The 18,551-nt window shown below is 37.6% G+C and overlaps 1 protein-coding gene across 3 annotated transcripts in view; it reads right to left on the reverse strand.

The window, feature by feature from the left end:
- Positions 1-18,551, reverse strand: part of NSMCE2 (NSE2 SUMO ligase component of SMC5/6 complex) — a 136,592-nt gene that overhangs the window by 42,594 nt on the left and 75,447 nt on the right. The window contains exons 6-7 of one of the 3 annotated variants that reach the window (XM_075141167.1): positions 11,036-11,169; positions 2,228-10,889 (exon numbers count right to left, since the gene is read on the reverse strand). The exons of the other annotated variants lie outside the window; for them this stretch is intronic. Coding sequence (XP_074997268.1) covers positions 10,845-10,889; positions 11,036-11,169 — 179 coding nt within the window. The 3' untranslated portion in view covers positions 2,228-10,844. Of the gene's footprint in view, positions 1-2,227; positions 10,890-11,035; positions 11,170-18,551 lie in introns of those variants that run through there. 3 annotated transcript variants of the gene reach the window in all.

Below are 18,551 nucleotides of genomic sequence, written 5' to 3' on the forward strand. Positions count from 1 at the left end.
AGCCATTTGTTACAGATGAAACTTGCTTTCTCTTTCTGGCCTCATCAGACCTGATGCCCAAGAAGTACATAGTTTCTGCCACTTAGAATATATTCTGTTAAGGTATGCGGGCATCAAGCAGAATTCTCCAGTATTTCTGCTGTCCTGCCAATACTGTCGGTGCTAATATCTGGATGGAATAGTTGCATAGACAAACAAATTGTCTGAGACAGGACTAAATATAACATTCTTTACTGTTAAAATATGGATAAACTCTGACCTGTAATCTTTCCAAAGTTTGCTGCTAGACTCTTGCAAGTGCTACAAGAGGATCAACCTTAGAACATGCCATCACAGAGGATAAGTATATTCTGTATCAGCCTCAAGATTTTGCCTCTCCTGTGGATACTCAGGAGAGTATCTCTGCCACTTTTCCGCTGTATCTGTGAAGGAGAAGCTGAAACACTCTATTGTATATAGTGCAATAATATGGTAGCAATTTAATCAAAGAAGATTAACCACTAAAGAAAAAGAGATCCATACATTTCTTTCATGTCCCAATGTAAAGCCATCTGACAAAGCTAGTATCAAATAAGTTGAAGTAATGATATTTGGTTCTCAAACATACACACAAACAGATCACATTCAGCAGTTTTATTAGAAATAGCAGTGTTAGTAATACAGCAATATAGGGCTTATAATTTTGCTAAATAGTACCCACTTGGACTGAAACTGACTGACTGCATTTCAGTCAAAAAAAGTGCATCCAGAGCACCAAAATCACAAAGTTAAGGAAAACTATGCAGTTTTACCTCCATAATTCTGACAATTTGTTCTTTGGACAGCTCCAATGTCCCTCTGTGCTGAAGCAGGACCTGAAGTTAAACTCAAGTCATCGGTGTTGGGAATAAATTTTTGTCTTTCCTATAAGAATCTATCCATTTTACCCAACAATAACTTTCTGAAAAGCTGAAATCTGCACATTCTCTTCTGGGCTTCTGGTAATTAGTAATCTTAGTAATTGGTAATCTTAGTAATATTGAGTTTTCATCTAGAATGGGCATGAGTCCAGAAAGAAGAAAGGAAGATGATCATTCCCCTGCCTAAACTAAGTGGACTAAGTAAGTGGAGGAAGAGGCTTGCTGATCAAAACAGGATAAGACGCAAGACTTGGGGAGGAAAGAGGAAGATTGAGAAAAGCAGCCTGAGGGGGATGGAACGAATAGAAGACTGGTAGGGAAAGGAAAAGGGAAGTTAGGAAGGGAGTTTCCTTATTCCAAATTTAGAAAAGGAGTGATTCAAGATGACCTATGAAACCTGACGTAAGACTTCAGTCTGCTTTGCATAAACGCTGAAGTCAGTGGGAACCGCGTGCCATATAACAACAACTCTGATAAACCAAGTCCTAGGTTTCTCAAAAGCTACCAACAACATTTATGTTAATCCCTCTGAATTTCAGTTTCCCATCTGTCAAGTAGGAATAATAATAATCCTCTCATATGGGTAATGTAAAAACAAATTCATTAATGCTTGCAGATACTGTAGTAATGAGTATCATAAAAAAGCACAAGAGAAGTACTAACTCTGCATGAAGAACAGGGTTTCATTAGTCTGTGGTAAACAGCAAATGGGCCTTTTGTTCTCTGTCTATGTCTATATCTTAACAGAATGAAATCTTGGTATTTAATAACTCATAGACTGTAAGCAATACCTGTAACAGCAGTAAGAAAAAGGCACTGACCATATAGCCAACAAGGTAGAGAATACAAAATACTGAATGAGAATTGAGAGGAAAAAGTAAACTGTGTAACTTAAAGGCTATCTGATTGCTTACGTGTGGGGGAAGGAGGAGGGGATAAAATAATAATTTTAATTCAGACACTTACTTTGTAAGGTTGCCTTTGCAGCCTTCATAATTTCCTTTTAACTCCACATTACGTGTGCACATATTGATGTTCATGCAGGCACTCCCAAATCTTCCACACCAACACTGTGTGTACACCTATATCTATATACTAAGTAATTTTCAGTTAAACCAATAAAATACATCTAGAACTAATATATTCAGTGTTACTGCATAATGACGTTAACAAATTCACTTATAGCATACATTATTCATGTACAATAGCAGCTTGAAAATATATTTTTCAATTCTTTTGAACTTAGACTAATCTTAAAACAACAAATGATGAAAGTTCAAACAAAAGCTAATTTTGTTTAATGAACTAACCAAGGAGGTATTGTGAAAGTATTGTGCAACCAAATGCTAAGCTAATTATTGTGAGATCAAATAACTGTTGCCATAGTTACTGGACAGTGTTTTCCATAACCACTTTTATCTCTTCAATAAACCTTTGTGATGCAACAAATATAAAAAGTTGACTGTAAAATGACGATTATATTTGGAACAGCATTTAGTTATGGCTGACCTGTCATTGTGCTTGTGTTCCCGTGTTTGTCAGAGGATAATAAAGGACAAGTATCTGCTCAAGTTAACAGAGAAACAGTTATAGCTATAGTTTGGCTTGGGGACTGCAGTTCAGGTTGTTGATTTTAGCATAAGACATTTTCTTTTGTGTATCAAACACATTTGTGTTGATTTGTTTGTCGTTAGACTGTGAAGTATCAAGAAGGCCAGCTTGTTGTCTCTTTTTCTCCCACTAGTGTATTATTCTTTTATACTGTTAGTTCACATTAGATGATGCAGTGAACTCCACAGTAACTGAAAGCTAAAACCAAAATTTGGGTCATAAACAACTGAATATGAAAGTCAACATCAAAAGCATACACCACTGCATAATGAAACAAAACCTGCTGCTCTGATTGAATGCCCCTGTAAGGGAGTCTAGTCTGTATCGTGTCAGCTCAACAGCTGGCTTCTGCAAAAATTGTCCTGAACGAATAAATATTTTACATTGTCTACATTTTTATGTACACAGTTATACCAGGGGATTCATGACTAAATCTAATGCTTGGAGTTAATCTAAATTTGAAAGGTCTTGAGAAAATACTGGTTTTGACTGGTGAAGTCCAGAAAATGAAGACAAAGATGGATACTGGAGAATAGGCTATCTCAGCCTCTCAGTGGAATTTTCTAAATTCAACATTTGAGTATAGATGTTGAAATGAAATCCCCAATAGCAGAAATTAAACGTCTTCTAGACATTTGTATTAAATGACAGTTCTCTTTCTCAGCTTTTCCGATATCCTGCAATTTCATGTAACTCCTGCCAGCTTACACAGGATGCTGCACAAAGTCCCACAAACCAGATGGGGCTCCAAATACGCTTCTGTCTTAAATTCATGAGCAACTGATTATCAACTAAAGCCAGCCACAAATTCTACAATGAAAAACATAAAGTTGACCAATTTCATATGTTTCAAGAAAACATTGTGGATTTATACACCTTTTTTCATGTCACCAGCACATTTCTGATTTTCTGATGAGTTCCTGGGGGAAAAGGAACTTCTCCAAACACGAAAAGTCTCATTGTACTAGATGTTCCAAATTTCCTGCTGCAGACTCGGGAATCTGGCCATTGCAAGGCCCACAAGATCCTGCTCTTGCCAGACTTTGCGGCAGTAAGAGGCAAGGAAGCCCAAAGATCTAATTCAAAGCCATGTTGCACGGGAGAGGCTCCGTTGCCATCGTAGTTTCTCTGACTGCCCTAACAAGGGACTGTCGGTGTTCAAGATTTGGAATATGGCAGGCCAGAGAAGCAGGAGGTAGGTCTTGCAAGGAGAGGTTGCGTTAGAGCAGTCTTAGGGCTCCTGAAGCTGGAAGTGGCATTCCTGCCAGTTTCATAGTAGTTACACAAACAAGAACACCACAGTTCGAGTCAACACTGGTACACTGTGTATCATTTCAGAGCAACAACTTGTCCATTTTTTCCCAGCAAGTATTTTCACAATTTTCAATACATAGGAAATCTTCTATTTTAATCAGTTCAACAAATGAAAATCCTATTTTTGGCTATTTTCGCCATATCTGTCAAGCACAAGGACAAAAGAAATGTGATGGAATTTATAACCCAAAGAAATTCCAGTTCTAAAGTAAGCTCTAAATAAAAGAAGTTACATGGATTTCTATCAAGCTTAGATCTGTGCAGACTCCACAATGTCTTTTAAATTTTGCAGCTCAGCTAAGAAAGCTCAAAACACCACCATTCCTCTCTGAGGCACTTGCATGACTCACAGAGGAGACGAGTGGCACGGGCCATCTTTGCATTCCACTGATTTTTGCTGCTCTGATGGCCCTTCGACAGCCTCACTGGGCAGTTCAGATCTGAGCCTAGAACTGGGAATCAAAACCCTGTGCCATTTATCTTCCTGTTTCTCAGCTGAATCAGAATCTAATGTATTGTGTTAAATAAGACAAGAAAATAGATGCATAAAAAAGCATCTGATTAGATGGTTAACAGAGGAATGAGGTAACTGAGAAGGCACAGCATAGAAAATAATAGCTTATAAAATAAGATTTGAAAACAGCGAAGAACAAAGAGGAAATCAGTTCTACAGAACTACAGAAGAGAAGATTTTCATAGTGCTACAAGGGACCCTAACGCTGAATTTTGGTTCACAAGTCAATGATTCATGCATTGCTGGGTATTTTTTTTCCTCCTTTCTCATTTTCCCAGCCTAGTAAGAAGCTTCATTATTAATTTACCTAAGTTTGAATGCTCAACTTAAGCTAACCTTTAGCATGCTTTTCAATGTTTCTGTAACGACGCTGCCATCTCAGTATCACATGCCTGCTATATAAACTGTCACTTACTAAAACTCTTTTTCAGGTAGAAAATAAAACACTACATGTGTTCCAAGGATAACTGTTTAAAGAAAGAGAGAAATTGGTTAGTTACATTCATGTCACCTTGAGACGATGAAATTTTAGAAAGCTAAAAAACCTTGAACAAATAAACAATAATACACCTACAGCAGCCTAAACCCCCACAGTCCTTACTCAGGCGAAATGTATGTTTTGTTAGAAAAAGGATAAGGTTGCAAGACTTGTATTCATAGGAATTACAGTATCAGCTAATTTTACAGCAATTCTATATAGTGGTTGAGGACATTCATTTTTTTAATCCGGGATATGTTGGAGATGGAGACACTTATTGTAGTCAATAAAACTTTTTTGTATTTAAATATTCTTCAACTGTTCATTTGACTAGTAGACTGTGCAGATCTAGTGCTGTGATGGATTTTAGCTTTGCTGATGTTAAACTGCGAAGTATTCAGTGCATTACACACAAATTTCACGAGGTGAAAAAATTTAGTCTGCAGTCCTTGTTCATGGAAGCACATTTTGCGTTGTGAGCCGTGCTGCAGTTTTGAAGATATTTCTGTGCTTTTTGCTTCTTGCAACACTCAAAAGCACAAAGTTACACAGATTTACAGAGTGCATCTCTAGAGACAGCATCTCTTTCTCTATGTATCACAAAGACCTTGATTAAACTTTGAGCACCAGCTTGTAAGGCATTTTGGAACTTATTTCTCCAATAACTTGACAGAAAAAAACCCTTATGAACCCAGATGGTAAGAATGTATAACCTCTGACAATGCAAGCCATTCCATGATGCCAGACAGCCCTAGAAAGCAGACAGCCTGTTTCAGAGAGCAAAAGAAGTGAAGTGAGGAAGAAAAGTTGAATAGTAGGAAAGAAGGAATTCAGGCTTCAGTGATTGGGGAGATTTTTAGATTTAGGTTAACAGCCCCATTGCAGTGATTCCTAAACTTTTCTTTCATAACCCCACTTCTAGGATTACAACCCTATTTTCACTGCAACTTTTGATAGTGTCCATACTTGCAAATCACTGCTCTTGATAGTAATTTTGAAGTTTTTACAAAATTATATGAAGTTATTCCAAAGCATTGGACACAAGAGAAACAAAATACACAACTCCTAACTCTGCACACACTTGCATCACTTGTTTAGTGGAGTTTCCTTGAATTCTAGCAGTGTAAACAAAGGTGGGGACGAGCCTATGCATCTCTTACATAAATAGAAAACATTCTTTGTACCATTACATAAAACTCATTTTGCAAAAGACTTTTTCTAAAGCTTTAATACTATTTTACTTATTTCCTTGCCTGATTAGCTTTTAACCAAATGTAGATGTTTTCCCTGACCTATTTTCAAAGCCAACTAATCCCTAAATCCCCCAGTTATGCAATCTTGAAGGATTAAATGTTTGTCATGAAAGAGTATGGATTTGTTTAGACTGAATAAATTTCAGTAGTTTAAATACAGTTCATTGATTAAATTACATTCATAGAATGCTGGCTCTTTTCACAGGGAGTCTGCCAAAGTAGCTCTATTTAGATGTATACGATATAAGCTTCTGCGTATAGCTAAGCCCACAAAATATTTGCATGTGGTGCACCTTGGAAGAGAATGAGTCTCTTTTTATATAAAACACTTGTTCCATCTCCACGGAAGTATTACAATTATATAATATCTATAGCGCGGTAGCACCTAAATGCCTGCCTGGGCAGAGCAGCATTATACTACGCAAAATGACAGTCTCTGCTCTGTAGCATGCAACCTAAAAGGCAAGACAAACCAGGTAGAGGAGACAAACAAGTGGGTTGGTCTGGGGGTGGTAGCAAAGACGGGGTAACAAATAATAGGATGCACAGGATTTGCAGCCCATGAGGAAGAACAATCACAACATGCCATCTGCCCACCTGTAAGATTAGAGTTCTCTCTATGCAGTACAGCAGAGCAGTTTTGAAGAGACACTTGGAGGAAGACAGAACTTGTCTTCGAGCTTCTCCTATGCTCAGTAAGGTACGATGAGAGAAAGGATAAAGACGCCCAAGGAGAAATGGAAGATTGAGACCAGCAACAAAGGCAGGTGTCAAGGACGTAGTGAGATAACAGGTCACAGACAGAAAGGGCTAAATGGTAGAAAGGTATATTCTCTTGTTTAGGTTTTGCTCACAGAGTCAGAACATTCTTTAAAAGTCACCTTCACGGTAGTTTAAGCTAACTGGTTTTACTTCTCATTTACAATGGACTGGGAACTGCTATTTCCAGTTACACTATCTTAGATGAAAGGGTATAAACTCAACTTGTTGGCATTGAACAGTTCCTTTGTACTTCTTAGAATGCACTGGGATCATTTACAGCAAAATGAAGATGTCTTTATTGGAAGTGAAGACGTCTTTATTGGAAGTGTGAACACCAAGAGAGTGATTTAAAAGAACTGAAAATGTATTTCTTCAGGATTATACATGAACCTCTCTAAATTAGGAAGTCAAGTGTGGTGGTTTTTTTTTTTTTGCTTAGACATAATGATACCTGCTTGGGTTTCTATCCTTCCTTCCAAAACAGTATGTCTCTCTCTCTCAGGACAGGAAACCAAAATACATTAACTGCTTTAATAAACTGCTGTTTTCACCTACTCTAGCAATTGCTATTTTAAACACTTGAAATAGAATGGTCATACACAATACACCTTCAAACCTTTTAAATCTGTAAATTCAGAACATAATCAATGTATCTAGATTTGTGCCCTTCAATTCTGAAGTGAAGAACTTGAGATTTCATTTTCAATTCATTCTAATAAATCACTCCATTAGGTGAGCAGGGACTACGGATTAAATAGTCATGAAATTCAGGTTTAGCAAAAACAGTTATTACAGCATTGCAACATATCTACTGAATATAAAGGTGCAAAAATAGTACTTTCCACGTTCCATGACATTCTCTGTAAATACAATCTTTTACACAATTACATGGTCCCTTCTTTCTGGAAATGTAAGTCATTTTCAGTTTCTAATAGGACAGGAAAAACAGCTCACTGAACTTGAGGCCTCAGTATTGCAAAATTCTGTGCGGATAAGCCTGCTCTTAAAAAGAGCTCACATTATGGGTGGATACCCTGAGCGGCTGCAAAATACGACTGCAACCATTACCCTGTAGCAAGCAACAGATAACCACAGCTTTACCATAGGTACTGACAGCAGCAAATTTGCTGTATTTAAGACAAAATCTGGGGGAAATTCACAGCTGTCACAGCTGTGTGTCTGCATTTGTAGCATCCCAAAACAAAAATACTGATCAAGGATGAAAAATAACTGAGTAAAACTGAAAGCAGAAAAATAAGACTACTCTTGAAAATAACAGAAATGAAGGAAATGAAAATGAAGGGAAACTTAGTTACAGTGAAGCACGGGCAAGGACGTCAAAGGCCTTGAGAAACAAAAGGAACTATGCTAGTACATGTGCCTCATGCTGAGCAGCCTCACCATGCAATCTCTGAACAGCTAATACTCATCAGAATATAGCTTAATCAAAACAAGTTAAAAAAATCGTAAGTGGTGATGAGCAAGGAGATTTAACACAAAATCTATTTCCAGGAAAATTAGTTCACAGAAGTAAATCAAGAATACAAGATTAATAAAAATAGCAGCAAAGGCATTTTTTTGTATTTTATTTTCCTAACTTTTAAAGCAGGTATTTTGAATCCACTGTGTTTTTTTTCCTAAACCAATGCCGTTGCAATACACTGTCAAAGCAGTTTGATTTATTTACTGTTACTCAAGCTGGACTGCACATTAAACAGATTTTACTGTAGGCTTCATATGGAAGAGTTAAAAAGCCTTGCTGGATTATCAGCTGAATTTGCAGAAATCACCCGGAGCTCTCCTCCTGTTGTTCTTACTTCAACAGCTGGCAGGATTTAAGAGCAAGGTTATAGGACTTGTCATTAGAGATCTCTCAATGTAACTCAACGCTGATGCATGACCCTCCATGTACCTGGTGACACACCACAAGGGCAGTGGATATCTAGATCCTCAGTGAGGACAAACCAGACTGAACATCTAGAGAGGGCTCTGGTGCCAGGTTCTTTCTCAAGGAAAGAACCTTCCAGGAAGAACTTCTCAAGCTGGGATCTGGCTAGATAGCATTGCCACTGTGAGAGCAAAACTTCAGAACACATCCATCAGCCTTTGACCAGAAAAGGAAAGACCGCAGGGTTGTAAAGCAAAGAAGTGAGATATAGGCACTGCAAGGAAGGAGAGTGAGATAGGGCTCAAATCAGTGAATCCCCCACGGTTGGCACAACGCTTGACAGGAGTATGTAGCAGGCACAGTTACAGAAGTGAATATGTACACAGCATGTAACATATACACAGTATCTTAAAAACATTAGTAAAAGGGGAAAATTCCTGCTTAAATTGACCACACTGATAGCTATAAAAGACCATAAACACAAGTTTTAAGAATAATGGTCCTGGGTCAAGTCCCACAGTGGCCATGGGTGCAGGCCTAACTCATATATTTTGCATTCTTCAGTGTTTCTGGACAGACTTTGGATTAGTTGATAGTATGTTCAAACTTAATACGCGCATTTCTAACAGCACTTCAAGTACGTTGTTTGATGTATTTGCCTATTCTCTAGCTTTGTAGCATTGGAGCCAATGGAGACGGCTTTGATGTGCGCTTAAAATACTTACTTCTGAACTAAATTCATACACGCCATCCAGGAACAGCAAGCCATTTGTATATTTACTCTCAAACCTCAGCAGAATACTGTACTTTTGCTAGATTTTGGAGAAAGAGCAGTCAAATAGCTTCCAGTTCAGCTCTTGAAGAAAAGCTAACTGAGAAGTAAAAAGACTGCCAATGTCAATGGTTACAACAGGATCTGGGGAAATGACATTGTCAATGGTTACAAAAGGATCCCTGCACACAATGCCTAACCAGTTAGAAGATGCAATTTCTCAAAAAAAAAAGTGCACTAACATCTCTTTGCCATGTTTACAGTCATCAGGTTTCACTTAAATATTCATTTTCACCTTAAATATGTTGAAACCAAGCATTAAACCAAATGTATACGGAAGTTCTGGAAAAAGTTCACTATATAGTGGGGATGACATTTGCCTCAATGCTAATGACCTCCATAAAATATAGGCATATTTTATGATGGTGTGAACTGCTTGCTGTGGCACATATTTCCTGTAGTGTCTCATAAGACTTCGGCCATGCAATATGCAAGGTTTTCCAGATTAAACTCTAGTGCTGCATATATGAAACATCCCTTATTATTTAATTATTGTTTATGAATTAATTTCTATAAGGGAATTACGTTTTGGTGTTACAACACTACCATCAATTTAAAGAGAACTGCCTAGAAAAAGAGCAGAACAGAAAACTTAGATCTTTTGTTCAAGTCTTTGGTTGTTTATTTTAAAGACAGCATCTTAAAACAATTTTTTGCCTAAAGACTGCTTTTCTATTTTAAGTCTTAAACAATCTGTTCCATGAACCACCTGAAAAAAAAGTGTTGAAAAATAGTTGAAAAGCATCCCTTCATTATAATTCCTGGAAAAAAATGTGACAGTCATTATCTATGATGAGACTTTTGTATTTACAAAGAGTTAATTTTAATATCGTGTTGATCTCTCCTTCCCCCTCCAAGCAATACTGAACAATCAGAATTCATTACGTTGCCTGTTATAAATCAAATGCCATTATTTCTTGTTTTTAAAATGAAGACAGCATAAAAAACACACCAGAGTAGAAAATATCACCTGGTAAAACTGAAATGACATTTTACATAAAAAACTCTTTTCTATCATTTATACTTGGATCACACCTGCACTATAGAGTGCTAAATACTGCACCGCGATTTTCATGATCCACTCTCAAAGGCTGACTGACCCGAAGAGATAGTATCAGGGGTTATATTACTCAGCCACACATCCTAATGAGAAACTTTCCCATTCCTGTACCCGCAACCACTGACGGGTTGGCTCACAGACACACCTTTCTATGCATCATCCAGGCAGGTCAAAGGATTGTACAGATGGTCTGAGAATACCAATGTAGAGAAGCCAGGGAATGCTGCAGTGCCTTACGTTTCAACATGGAGATGTTCTGTGTTTTTATGCAACTGCTTCTAAGGAGGTTAAGGAGCTGTAATTAGCATACATCACCTCTCTGTCAGTGGAGCTAATCAGGCTGAAAAATGCCAAGCGTCTCCACTCCTGAGCAGTCCTGCTTCTTGCGATGGAATTTTCAAGCTCTTCCTTGCTAATTGCTTACACTGCTTTCAGACTCGCTGGCACCATGGAAAGCTTCCTTCTGGTGTGGAAATCGGGGGGGAGATTTTCGCCATGGAAGTGACCTTTTCTCTCTTCTAGGAATCTCATTAGAGCCATGGACTGTTCTGAAGACATCTATTGATAATAACAATACAGACCACTTTGAAGCCAGTGTTATACATTCAATTTAATTCTCACTGAATTTCAGGGGTAATTCCTGGCCTCTGTCTATACTGTAAGGTCAACAGCTCTTTGAAAGCGAAGTATTATAGGTGTCACAGCTGGTACCACGCTACCAGCTGCCAGCACAGCTGTAGCTCCAGCTCAAAGCATCCAAATTATGATTACAAATAGCAGAGGTTATGTGATCTGCTGGTGAGTTGTGGTTGTTAGGTGCTCAAATCTACCTGCACCTGATCAGATCAGACCACATGATTGACAGCTTGGGGTCAGGCTAGCAGCCTCAAGCCTTCCTCATTGAGAGCATCTCCCAGAGTCAGACCTAAGTCTGCACCGGAGCACACACCCAACATAAACAATGTGGATGATGGGCAAGTCTGCAGCTGAGAACGGGCTTAATAGTTGCTATTCAGTTATCTTGAATAGGCATTTACTCAAACTTCAGGATCTATATACTATTCACCTAATGCCTGCTCAGGTCTAAACGTGATATTCACACAGCACGGACACAGATGATCTAAGACCCAGCTGTTGTAAGAAACTATCTAACTAGCTGCTCGTTCCCGGTTATGGCTAGTGTCTGTTGGGCTTCTCTCTACCTTGCCTTCCCAGGACCAACAGTAAAATATTTTTCATTGCAGGTCTGGCCTTTTCAGCTTGCTCTCTCAGGTTGTTGGATACTGTCTTCATTTATCAGCTTCAGATAATTTCTCACTGAAGTTATTTTGAAGATTACATGTCTGTGTCACACTATGAAGTAAGAGTGTACTTGTAGCAGAGTGCTTCATGTTATTAAAATTCAAACTCCAAAATAAGTTACTATGTAGGAAATATCATGAGCACAAAATAAATTGTAACAGCGAAGAACTATATAATATTTAGATGACCTTTTATACCCTTCTCATATCATATTATGTTAACATGATTTTATTTTTCTTTGTAGCTATTTTTTCAACCAAATAATTTTTAGAAATCAGGGCTTCATGAGTTCACCTTGAAAAAAACCCCACATATAAACTAAACAATAAATAATTTTGTTGTGTTGATATGTCAGAAGGATGATATATAAGTTGCTACACCAGGAAAACATACTTTTAATGTCAGTCTCTCAATATCAGAAATTACTTTTTTTTACAGTTAACTGTATTGCCAATGTAAATGCAAATCTTAAGAAGATCTACACATTACAAGATCAATAAAAAGGTAGAAAACACAAAAGCTTCTGAATATTTTACTAGAGGACATAGTTTAAAAATGTCAAGGACAAAATTTGTCATGTAGAAGTAGGGCACTGCACTATATCCTCATTCAGTTTTTAAGTTAAAAAACAAAAAAACAAACGAGCAATCTCCCTTCTTTATTGAAAGGTCACTGTAATGCAATAGGACACAGTAGGCAGTTGTGAAATTAAGCCCTCCAGAACCTGGTTGCAGCTTTGGAATGTAACCATTGTTGTGCAATGGAGTTTGTCACCATCATATGAAAAACCCATTGGGAAATAAATCTTTTGTTTACCTGCTCATCATAGATAACCATCGGCTGAATCACATTCTGTAGTATTTTACTAAGGTCTCAAACGATACCTGAACTGCAAAGATGATCTTTTTCTTTTAACAAACAACTCTATTCAAGCAATTTTGGAATAAGCTTCATACATCCTACATACAGAATGTTTTCTTTTTTGTGTGTGTTCCTCTTTAAAGAAAAGGTATGTCAAGAGGTTCACAGCCTATTAAAAGCTTCTCAGTTCTTGCTACCTATTTTTACCTGCTTAAAAAAATACAGTAATGATGCTGAGCTAGATATCCAGCATAATATTAATCATGCTGATGTCTCAAGCAGAGGCTTGACCTCTGCTCAGGAGGAACAAGCAGTAAAAGCAAATTAACCCACATGTAGAGACATCTATATAAGCAGAAGTATGAGCACATTGTTCTAATTACAATCTTCATTCTCTGGAATTTTGGAGAATCTGAGGGCACATCTACATAGGTAGGTGTAAACAGAGCTCCTTCGCCCATTCCCTTGGGTGAACTGATGGAGACTAGTGCTGATTCAGAATTTGTACAGCCACATTTGCATAGCACTGAACTGGCTAGATGGAGAGACAACGCAGGCAGAGGAACTCAATATGTCTGCACATGTCTGTAGACACTCATCCTGAGCTGCAGACTTTCCCCGATATACAGAGGGCAACATAATAAAGATGATAATCAAATTTCTCAATCAGGGAGCTAAAGAGATACTCCAAGTTTATATATAAACTAAAAATATGGCTCCAGATTTAGATTCCTAACTGTGGATTTAGGAAATTAACTTTGTAATGTGCAGTGTTGATGCAGAAAGTTAACTTTCAGTATCTTAAATTTCGCAACTGGCACAGTTGATCTGAAATACACAAGCTAGTTATGCCTTAAAGTAGGAGTTTCTAACTTGCTTAGTGAAAAGCATGTCTCTTCACTCCCATCGTCTTTGGTGACTTGACCCCCTCCCAAGACTAAGGACTCTCATGACTTGGAAGATCTTCTCAATTGCAAACATCTGTTTGCAGTTTCTGGTCTGTAATTAATCTCAGGACAAATTTGTCCACTAATACTTCACAAAAACACCTGCCACCGTAAGTATAAAAGGGTTGCCATAGATTTTAAGTGTGGAAAAAACAAAAAACAGAAGCAGTGAAATATGCGAGACTAATGGCTTTTGAAAAAGAAAATAATTTGGCAGCTGTTTAGAAATGAGCAATTTAACATTCAGTCTCTTTTTCTCAAAAGGTGACAGTGATTAACAGTCCAATGATGCTACTGGATCTTGTATGACTATGCTTGTGAATCAATCTCAGACAAACTGCAGCAAAAAGGGCTATTTTTAAGATTAAAGGCTCACAGGACAACCTTAGTCAGTAAGGTTGGTTCTAGAAGGGCACAGTCACATAAAAAATAGTGCAACAGACAAAGAACAGTTTTTTCTGGCCATCTGTAGCTCATGCTATACAAGTACTACATATAATGGCAAATTTGCTTAGTAATAACTATATTATTCACAACTCATGCGGAATAAGGAATTACATCTTAAGCATCCCATCCATTATGTATGAAAAAGAGTTCCTCAGGTTAGAAGTATCTGATAAAATCAATTTGAAGGGTGGGAAAAAAAAAGCCTCCATTCTGCTGTTGAAAGTAGTGCTGAAACTGAATATATCCACAGAACACAATTTTTTAGTCCAAAATTCCTATCACTTTTCTATTGACAACTCACAGACATATTGGTTCCTATACTGTACCTCAAACACACTTCAAGACCAGGAGAAGAATGCAACAAGATGGACATCCTTACAGCCCATAGTGGTTAAGTGGGTATTAATTCTTTAAGCACTGTGCATGATTTACAGCTTTGCATAATGTGTTCTGTTTGTTCTATCATATGAAAATATTAAAGAAAATCATCTTGGATTCATAACTGGAACAGAAAGTGATTTGAGAACTGAGAGTTTTCATCTGTCATTTTAGGATGCACATGGAACAGCTTTCAGTTCAACAGAGTATTTCTTATGTATTTATGGAAAACAGTTAATACTTTGTAATGAAGTTCACATTCAGTGCTAGACTATCTTGCTCCTGTGTGCTAATCTAGAACTCAGCACATGGTCTCCTGATATGTCCAAAAGAGAAAGACTCCACATCATGCCTTGTCCATACTCTCTGTGTCAGTATGTGTGAATGTGTACAAAGAAACACACGCATATGTGAGGGGAATAATTTGCTATAGCTTAATAGAGGCATTACTTAAACGACGTGTATAGAGATGCCCAAGAGATATCATGCCTTAGGCAGCTCCAATCTTTCTGATGATCCTCAGAGCAGAAAAACCTCCTACACAGAGCTGTCTTTTAAAAGGCACAGTCTTACTCCTAACATAAATTCTCATGTCTATATTCTGCATAACATGTCTGGAGGTGTGGCTGAGGTACAGCTTATTCAGTAGCTATGAAGAGATTGCTAAAGAGCATATACCATGAGTAACTACTGAAACCATTTTAATAACAGTGATTTGGAGGTCACTGTCAAAGAGGTAACACAGAAAAAAATCAAAATCCTGTCCCGCTTTACACTGTTTGATATAACACAATCATTTTTTTATTCTAGGTTTAGGAAAATAACATGGTATCATTTTTAGTATGATTGTTAGTCAGGAAAACTTAAAGAAAAATTACTTTAACCTTGTTTTAGTTAAGTTTACAGAACAATTTTAAGTTTTAAACAGAAGTTTCTCTTCAGTGCAGGTATGTCTGTACTTTTATTCACAAATTCATGTTGAAATAATGTAGAATAGTGCACATCAGGACAATGCATAGGATGCCACTGTTAAGCTTAATTAATCATTCTTATTTCTCTCTTGAGTCATCATAATGAGATTTTTTTATAGGGAAACCACTTCAAGAGAAATTTTTGAAGTTGGTGTTCTAATAGATTAGATAGAGAAAATGCTTTAGCTTATAAAGATCCTGCAACAGCATGTATTATTAAATGTACAGATGAATGTACCATACAGTCTCTATTTCCATCATCTGTAGTTAAAGGAAGAGATACACAGCAAGCTTTTTAACCATACCCAGATATGTGGGATTTTAGTTTTGTAGATGTTTTGAACTTACACTATTAGTATTTTAATTTGATTTATGGTACCTCCTTTAAACAAATGCAGAAGGTTGTATGCTGATAGCATAAGATTTTTTTTCAATTATCATAGTAACATTTTTTTAAAGTAGAAAAAATTATGGAAAATATTAAAGGACCTCGTTATCTATTGTTCAGAGAAGTGGCTTTTAGTTAGAAATGACATTTAGCTGGAACCAAAATTTTAGCATACTGAAGAGTGATATTTGGCCCTGCTAGTGTATTTCAGGATATCATCACATGGTTGCCTCAGCAAGTTCCTTTTGGTTTCAGCCCTCTCTCATTACCCCTTCCCATCTGACTGAAATCAGCTGATCTTTTATAGGCATTCCCAGAGTCAGCCAGCAAACTACTCGCTGTCAGACACCAAGCACCATATTTAGGGTGTGCCTTTTAAATACAGAGGCCAATAGGAATACAGTTGCCTCGTTTTGTCTGCCCCTTAAGAGTTGACTGCCTTCCCATCATAAAACCTTTGCCAACCAAAGAGAAAACGTTCTCAACCTACAGGCTTAGCCTTGTGATTCCACATATGCCTTTGCTGAAAATGCAAATAAATAATAAAAAAAAAGAGATTTTAAAATGTTTAAAGTATATCTTACATAATCTGGCTAAAATGTAATTAACTTTTAACATCCATGCAATCATTCTGTTATTGCAGCTAAAAAATAATTCTCAGAATACAGCTCTTCCAGAATCTCCAAGAAAAATACTCTTTGTTTCACCATTTTCTGATTCATTCGACTTTGGAAGCAAAATAAACACATTGCTGTGTTTAATATTGTTGCACAAGAGAATTCACAAGAATGAAATGTGTTCAAAGTTCCTAGAAAAAAATGTAGCAATGCAGGCTGCCAACTTGTTCAATGTCAAGCTCTAGGCAGTATAGCAGGACTAGCAGTAAATGACTCATAGTGAGTCACGCTTTAGCTATTTTTGCTTTTAAAGTAATGCCAGGCGCTGTGTTAATATTCAACCCAGAGTAAATTTAGCAATGCAAGAAAACAAGTGTTTCCATGGTTGCTCCTTCACAATGTTTATGGTATATACACAGCCATTAGGCACAGGAATTAACCCAAATGAAGAATATGGAAATGTTCCTCTTTCATTTACAACTGAATTTTGCTACATTGGGTTTCATGACTCACTCAGCTACTAGATTTTCCAACTCTAACAAAAATGTATAGCTAGCACACCACCAACCATACTATTAGTGGTCAATAGCCACTACTTTCCTCTAAATTATGGCTTGTGCCATGTACACAACTGAGCTGGAAGCATACTGGCATATCAGTAACTATGCAGTCAAAAGCAAATGTAAATGAATCAAACAATTTATCAAGATAATGAAGTTACATATATTTTTTTCAGGACAAAACAAGACTAATATGAAGGCCTCACTAGTGAAACTAAGTACATCAATCATGGGTAACATGTTCTGGGACACTTCTAAGGAGGAGCTGGCAGGGAAGAAAGCCAAAGAGGAGCACTGAAGGGAGGAAGGAGGTTGTGGCATCATGTGAAAAGGGAAAGCAGCTGCAGAAAAACAAGGAAGGATGGCGATTCAGGCTGGGGAGCAGTTGGGTAAAATGAGAGAAGTGGTAAAGAGAGTACGACAGAGCTGGAAAATATCTGTCCATGACATAGCTGTGATGTGACAAAACCCATATGCAAGCATGATTTCAATGGAGCTATCTGCACAGCCGTGTTTTCTTAGGTGAGCAGGTATTTGTGAAATTGAGGAATATGACCCCAACTATGTAGACATCTGACATGGCATAACAAAACTGCTGGAGAACAGGAAGGGAGAATTTAATCTGGGTTGTAGGGAAAAAAAAAAACAGCAAAAACCCCAAAGCAATGGATGCTGCAGCAAAGGTTAGGTGAATAGCTTACTTTGCCCACACTAATAACGGAGCTGCCAAATGATTACATGTGATTGCTTGTTAAACTTTTTTGTTCACATTTTAATACAGTGATTTATTCATTAGTCTTAAATTGCAGTAATTACTATTTTTACTGTAGAGGCTGATAAAGCAATCAGGAAGCTTTTACATTTTTTCCCCTCAAAGAAAACTCTTTACCTTTCCTGCATGAAGTCTTCTTCCATGCTGCGATAAGCTGGGCTTTTTTTCCCGTTTTCCTATATGATTATAGACTAGCCACTCAGTTTACACTGGAAGTTTATAGATAGATCCTGATGAACAGCCTTCCTGGAGAGACTTCTTATGATTTCATTAAGTCTTGGATTGATCCATAAACTTTCAAATAGGGAGTGAGGGAGAATACTTAAGTCTGGGCCAGATCCAAAGAACTGAAGCAAACTATAGACACTAAAGTCCAAAATGATGAAAAATCCTGTTCAGTGGCCTCCTAACCCTGAAGGCATCTAACTCTGGTAAGCCCCTCCCAGCTTCTCCAGGGATCTGAAGTTCTGACTTCTGTACTTGCCCAGAGCTGCCCCAGCCTGAGTAACAAGGAATACGTCGTTTGTCCTGAGACCTCTTTGGCTCTTGAAAGTAGGCACAGCTCCATCCAAGTGGAATAAGAGAAAGTGGTGATGGAGATGTAGAGAACCCAGTTTCCCATTCCTTGCTAAGTGAGTTAACTACTGGAGTACACAATCACGCACCCTCTTCGCACCCGTCCATTTCCAGCTGCACA

Source organism: Calonectris borealis, chromosome 2, assembly GCF_964195595.1.
Source record: "Calonectris borealis chromosome 2, bCalBor7.hap1.2, whole genome shotgun sequence".
Taxonomy (NCBI): domain Eukaryota; kingdom Metazoa; phylum Chordata; class Aves; order Procellariiformes; family Procellariidae; genus Calonectris; species Calonectris borealis.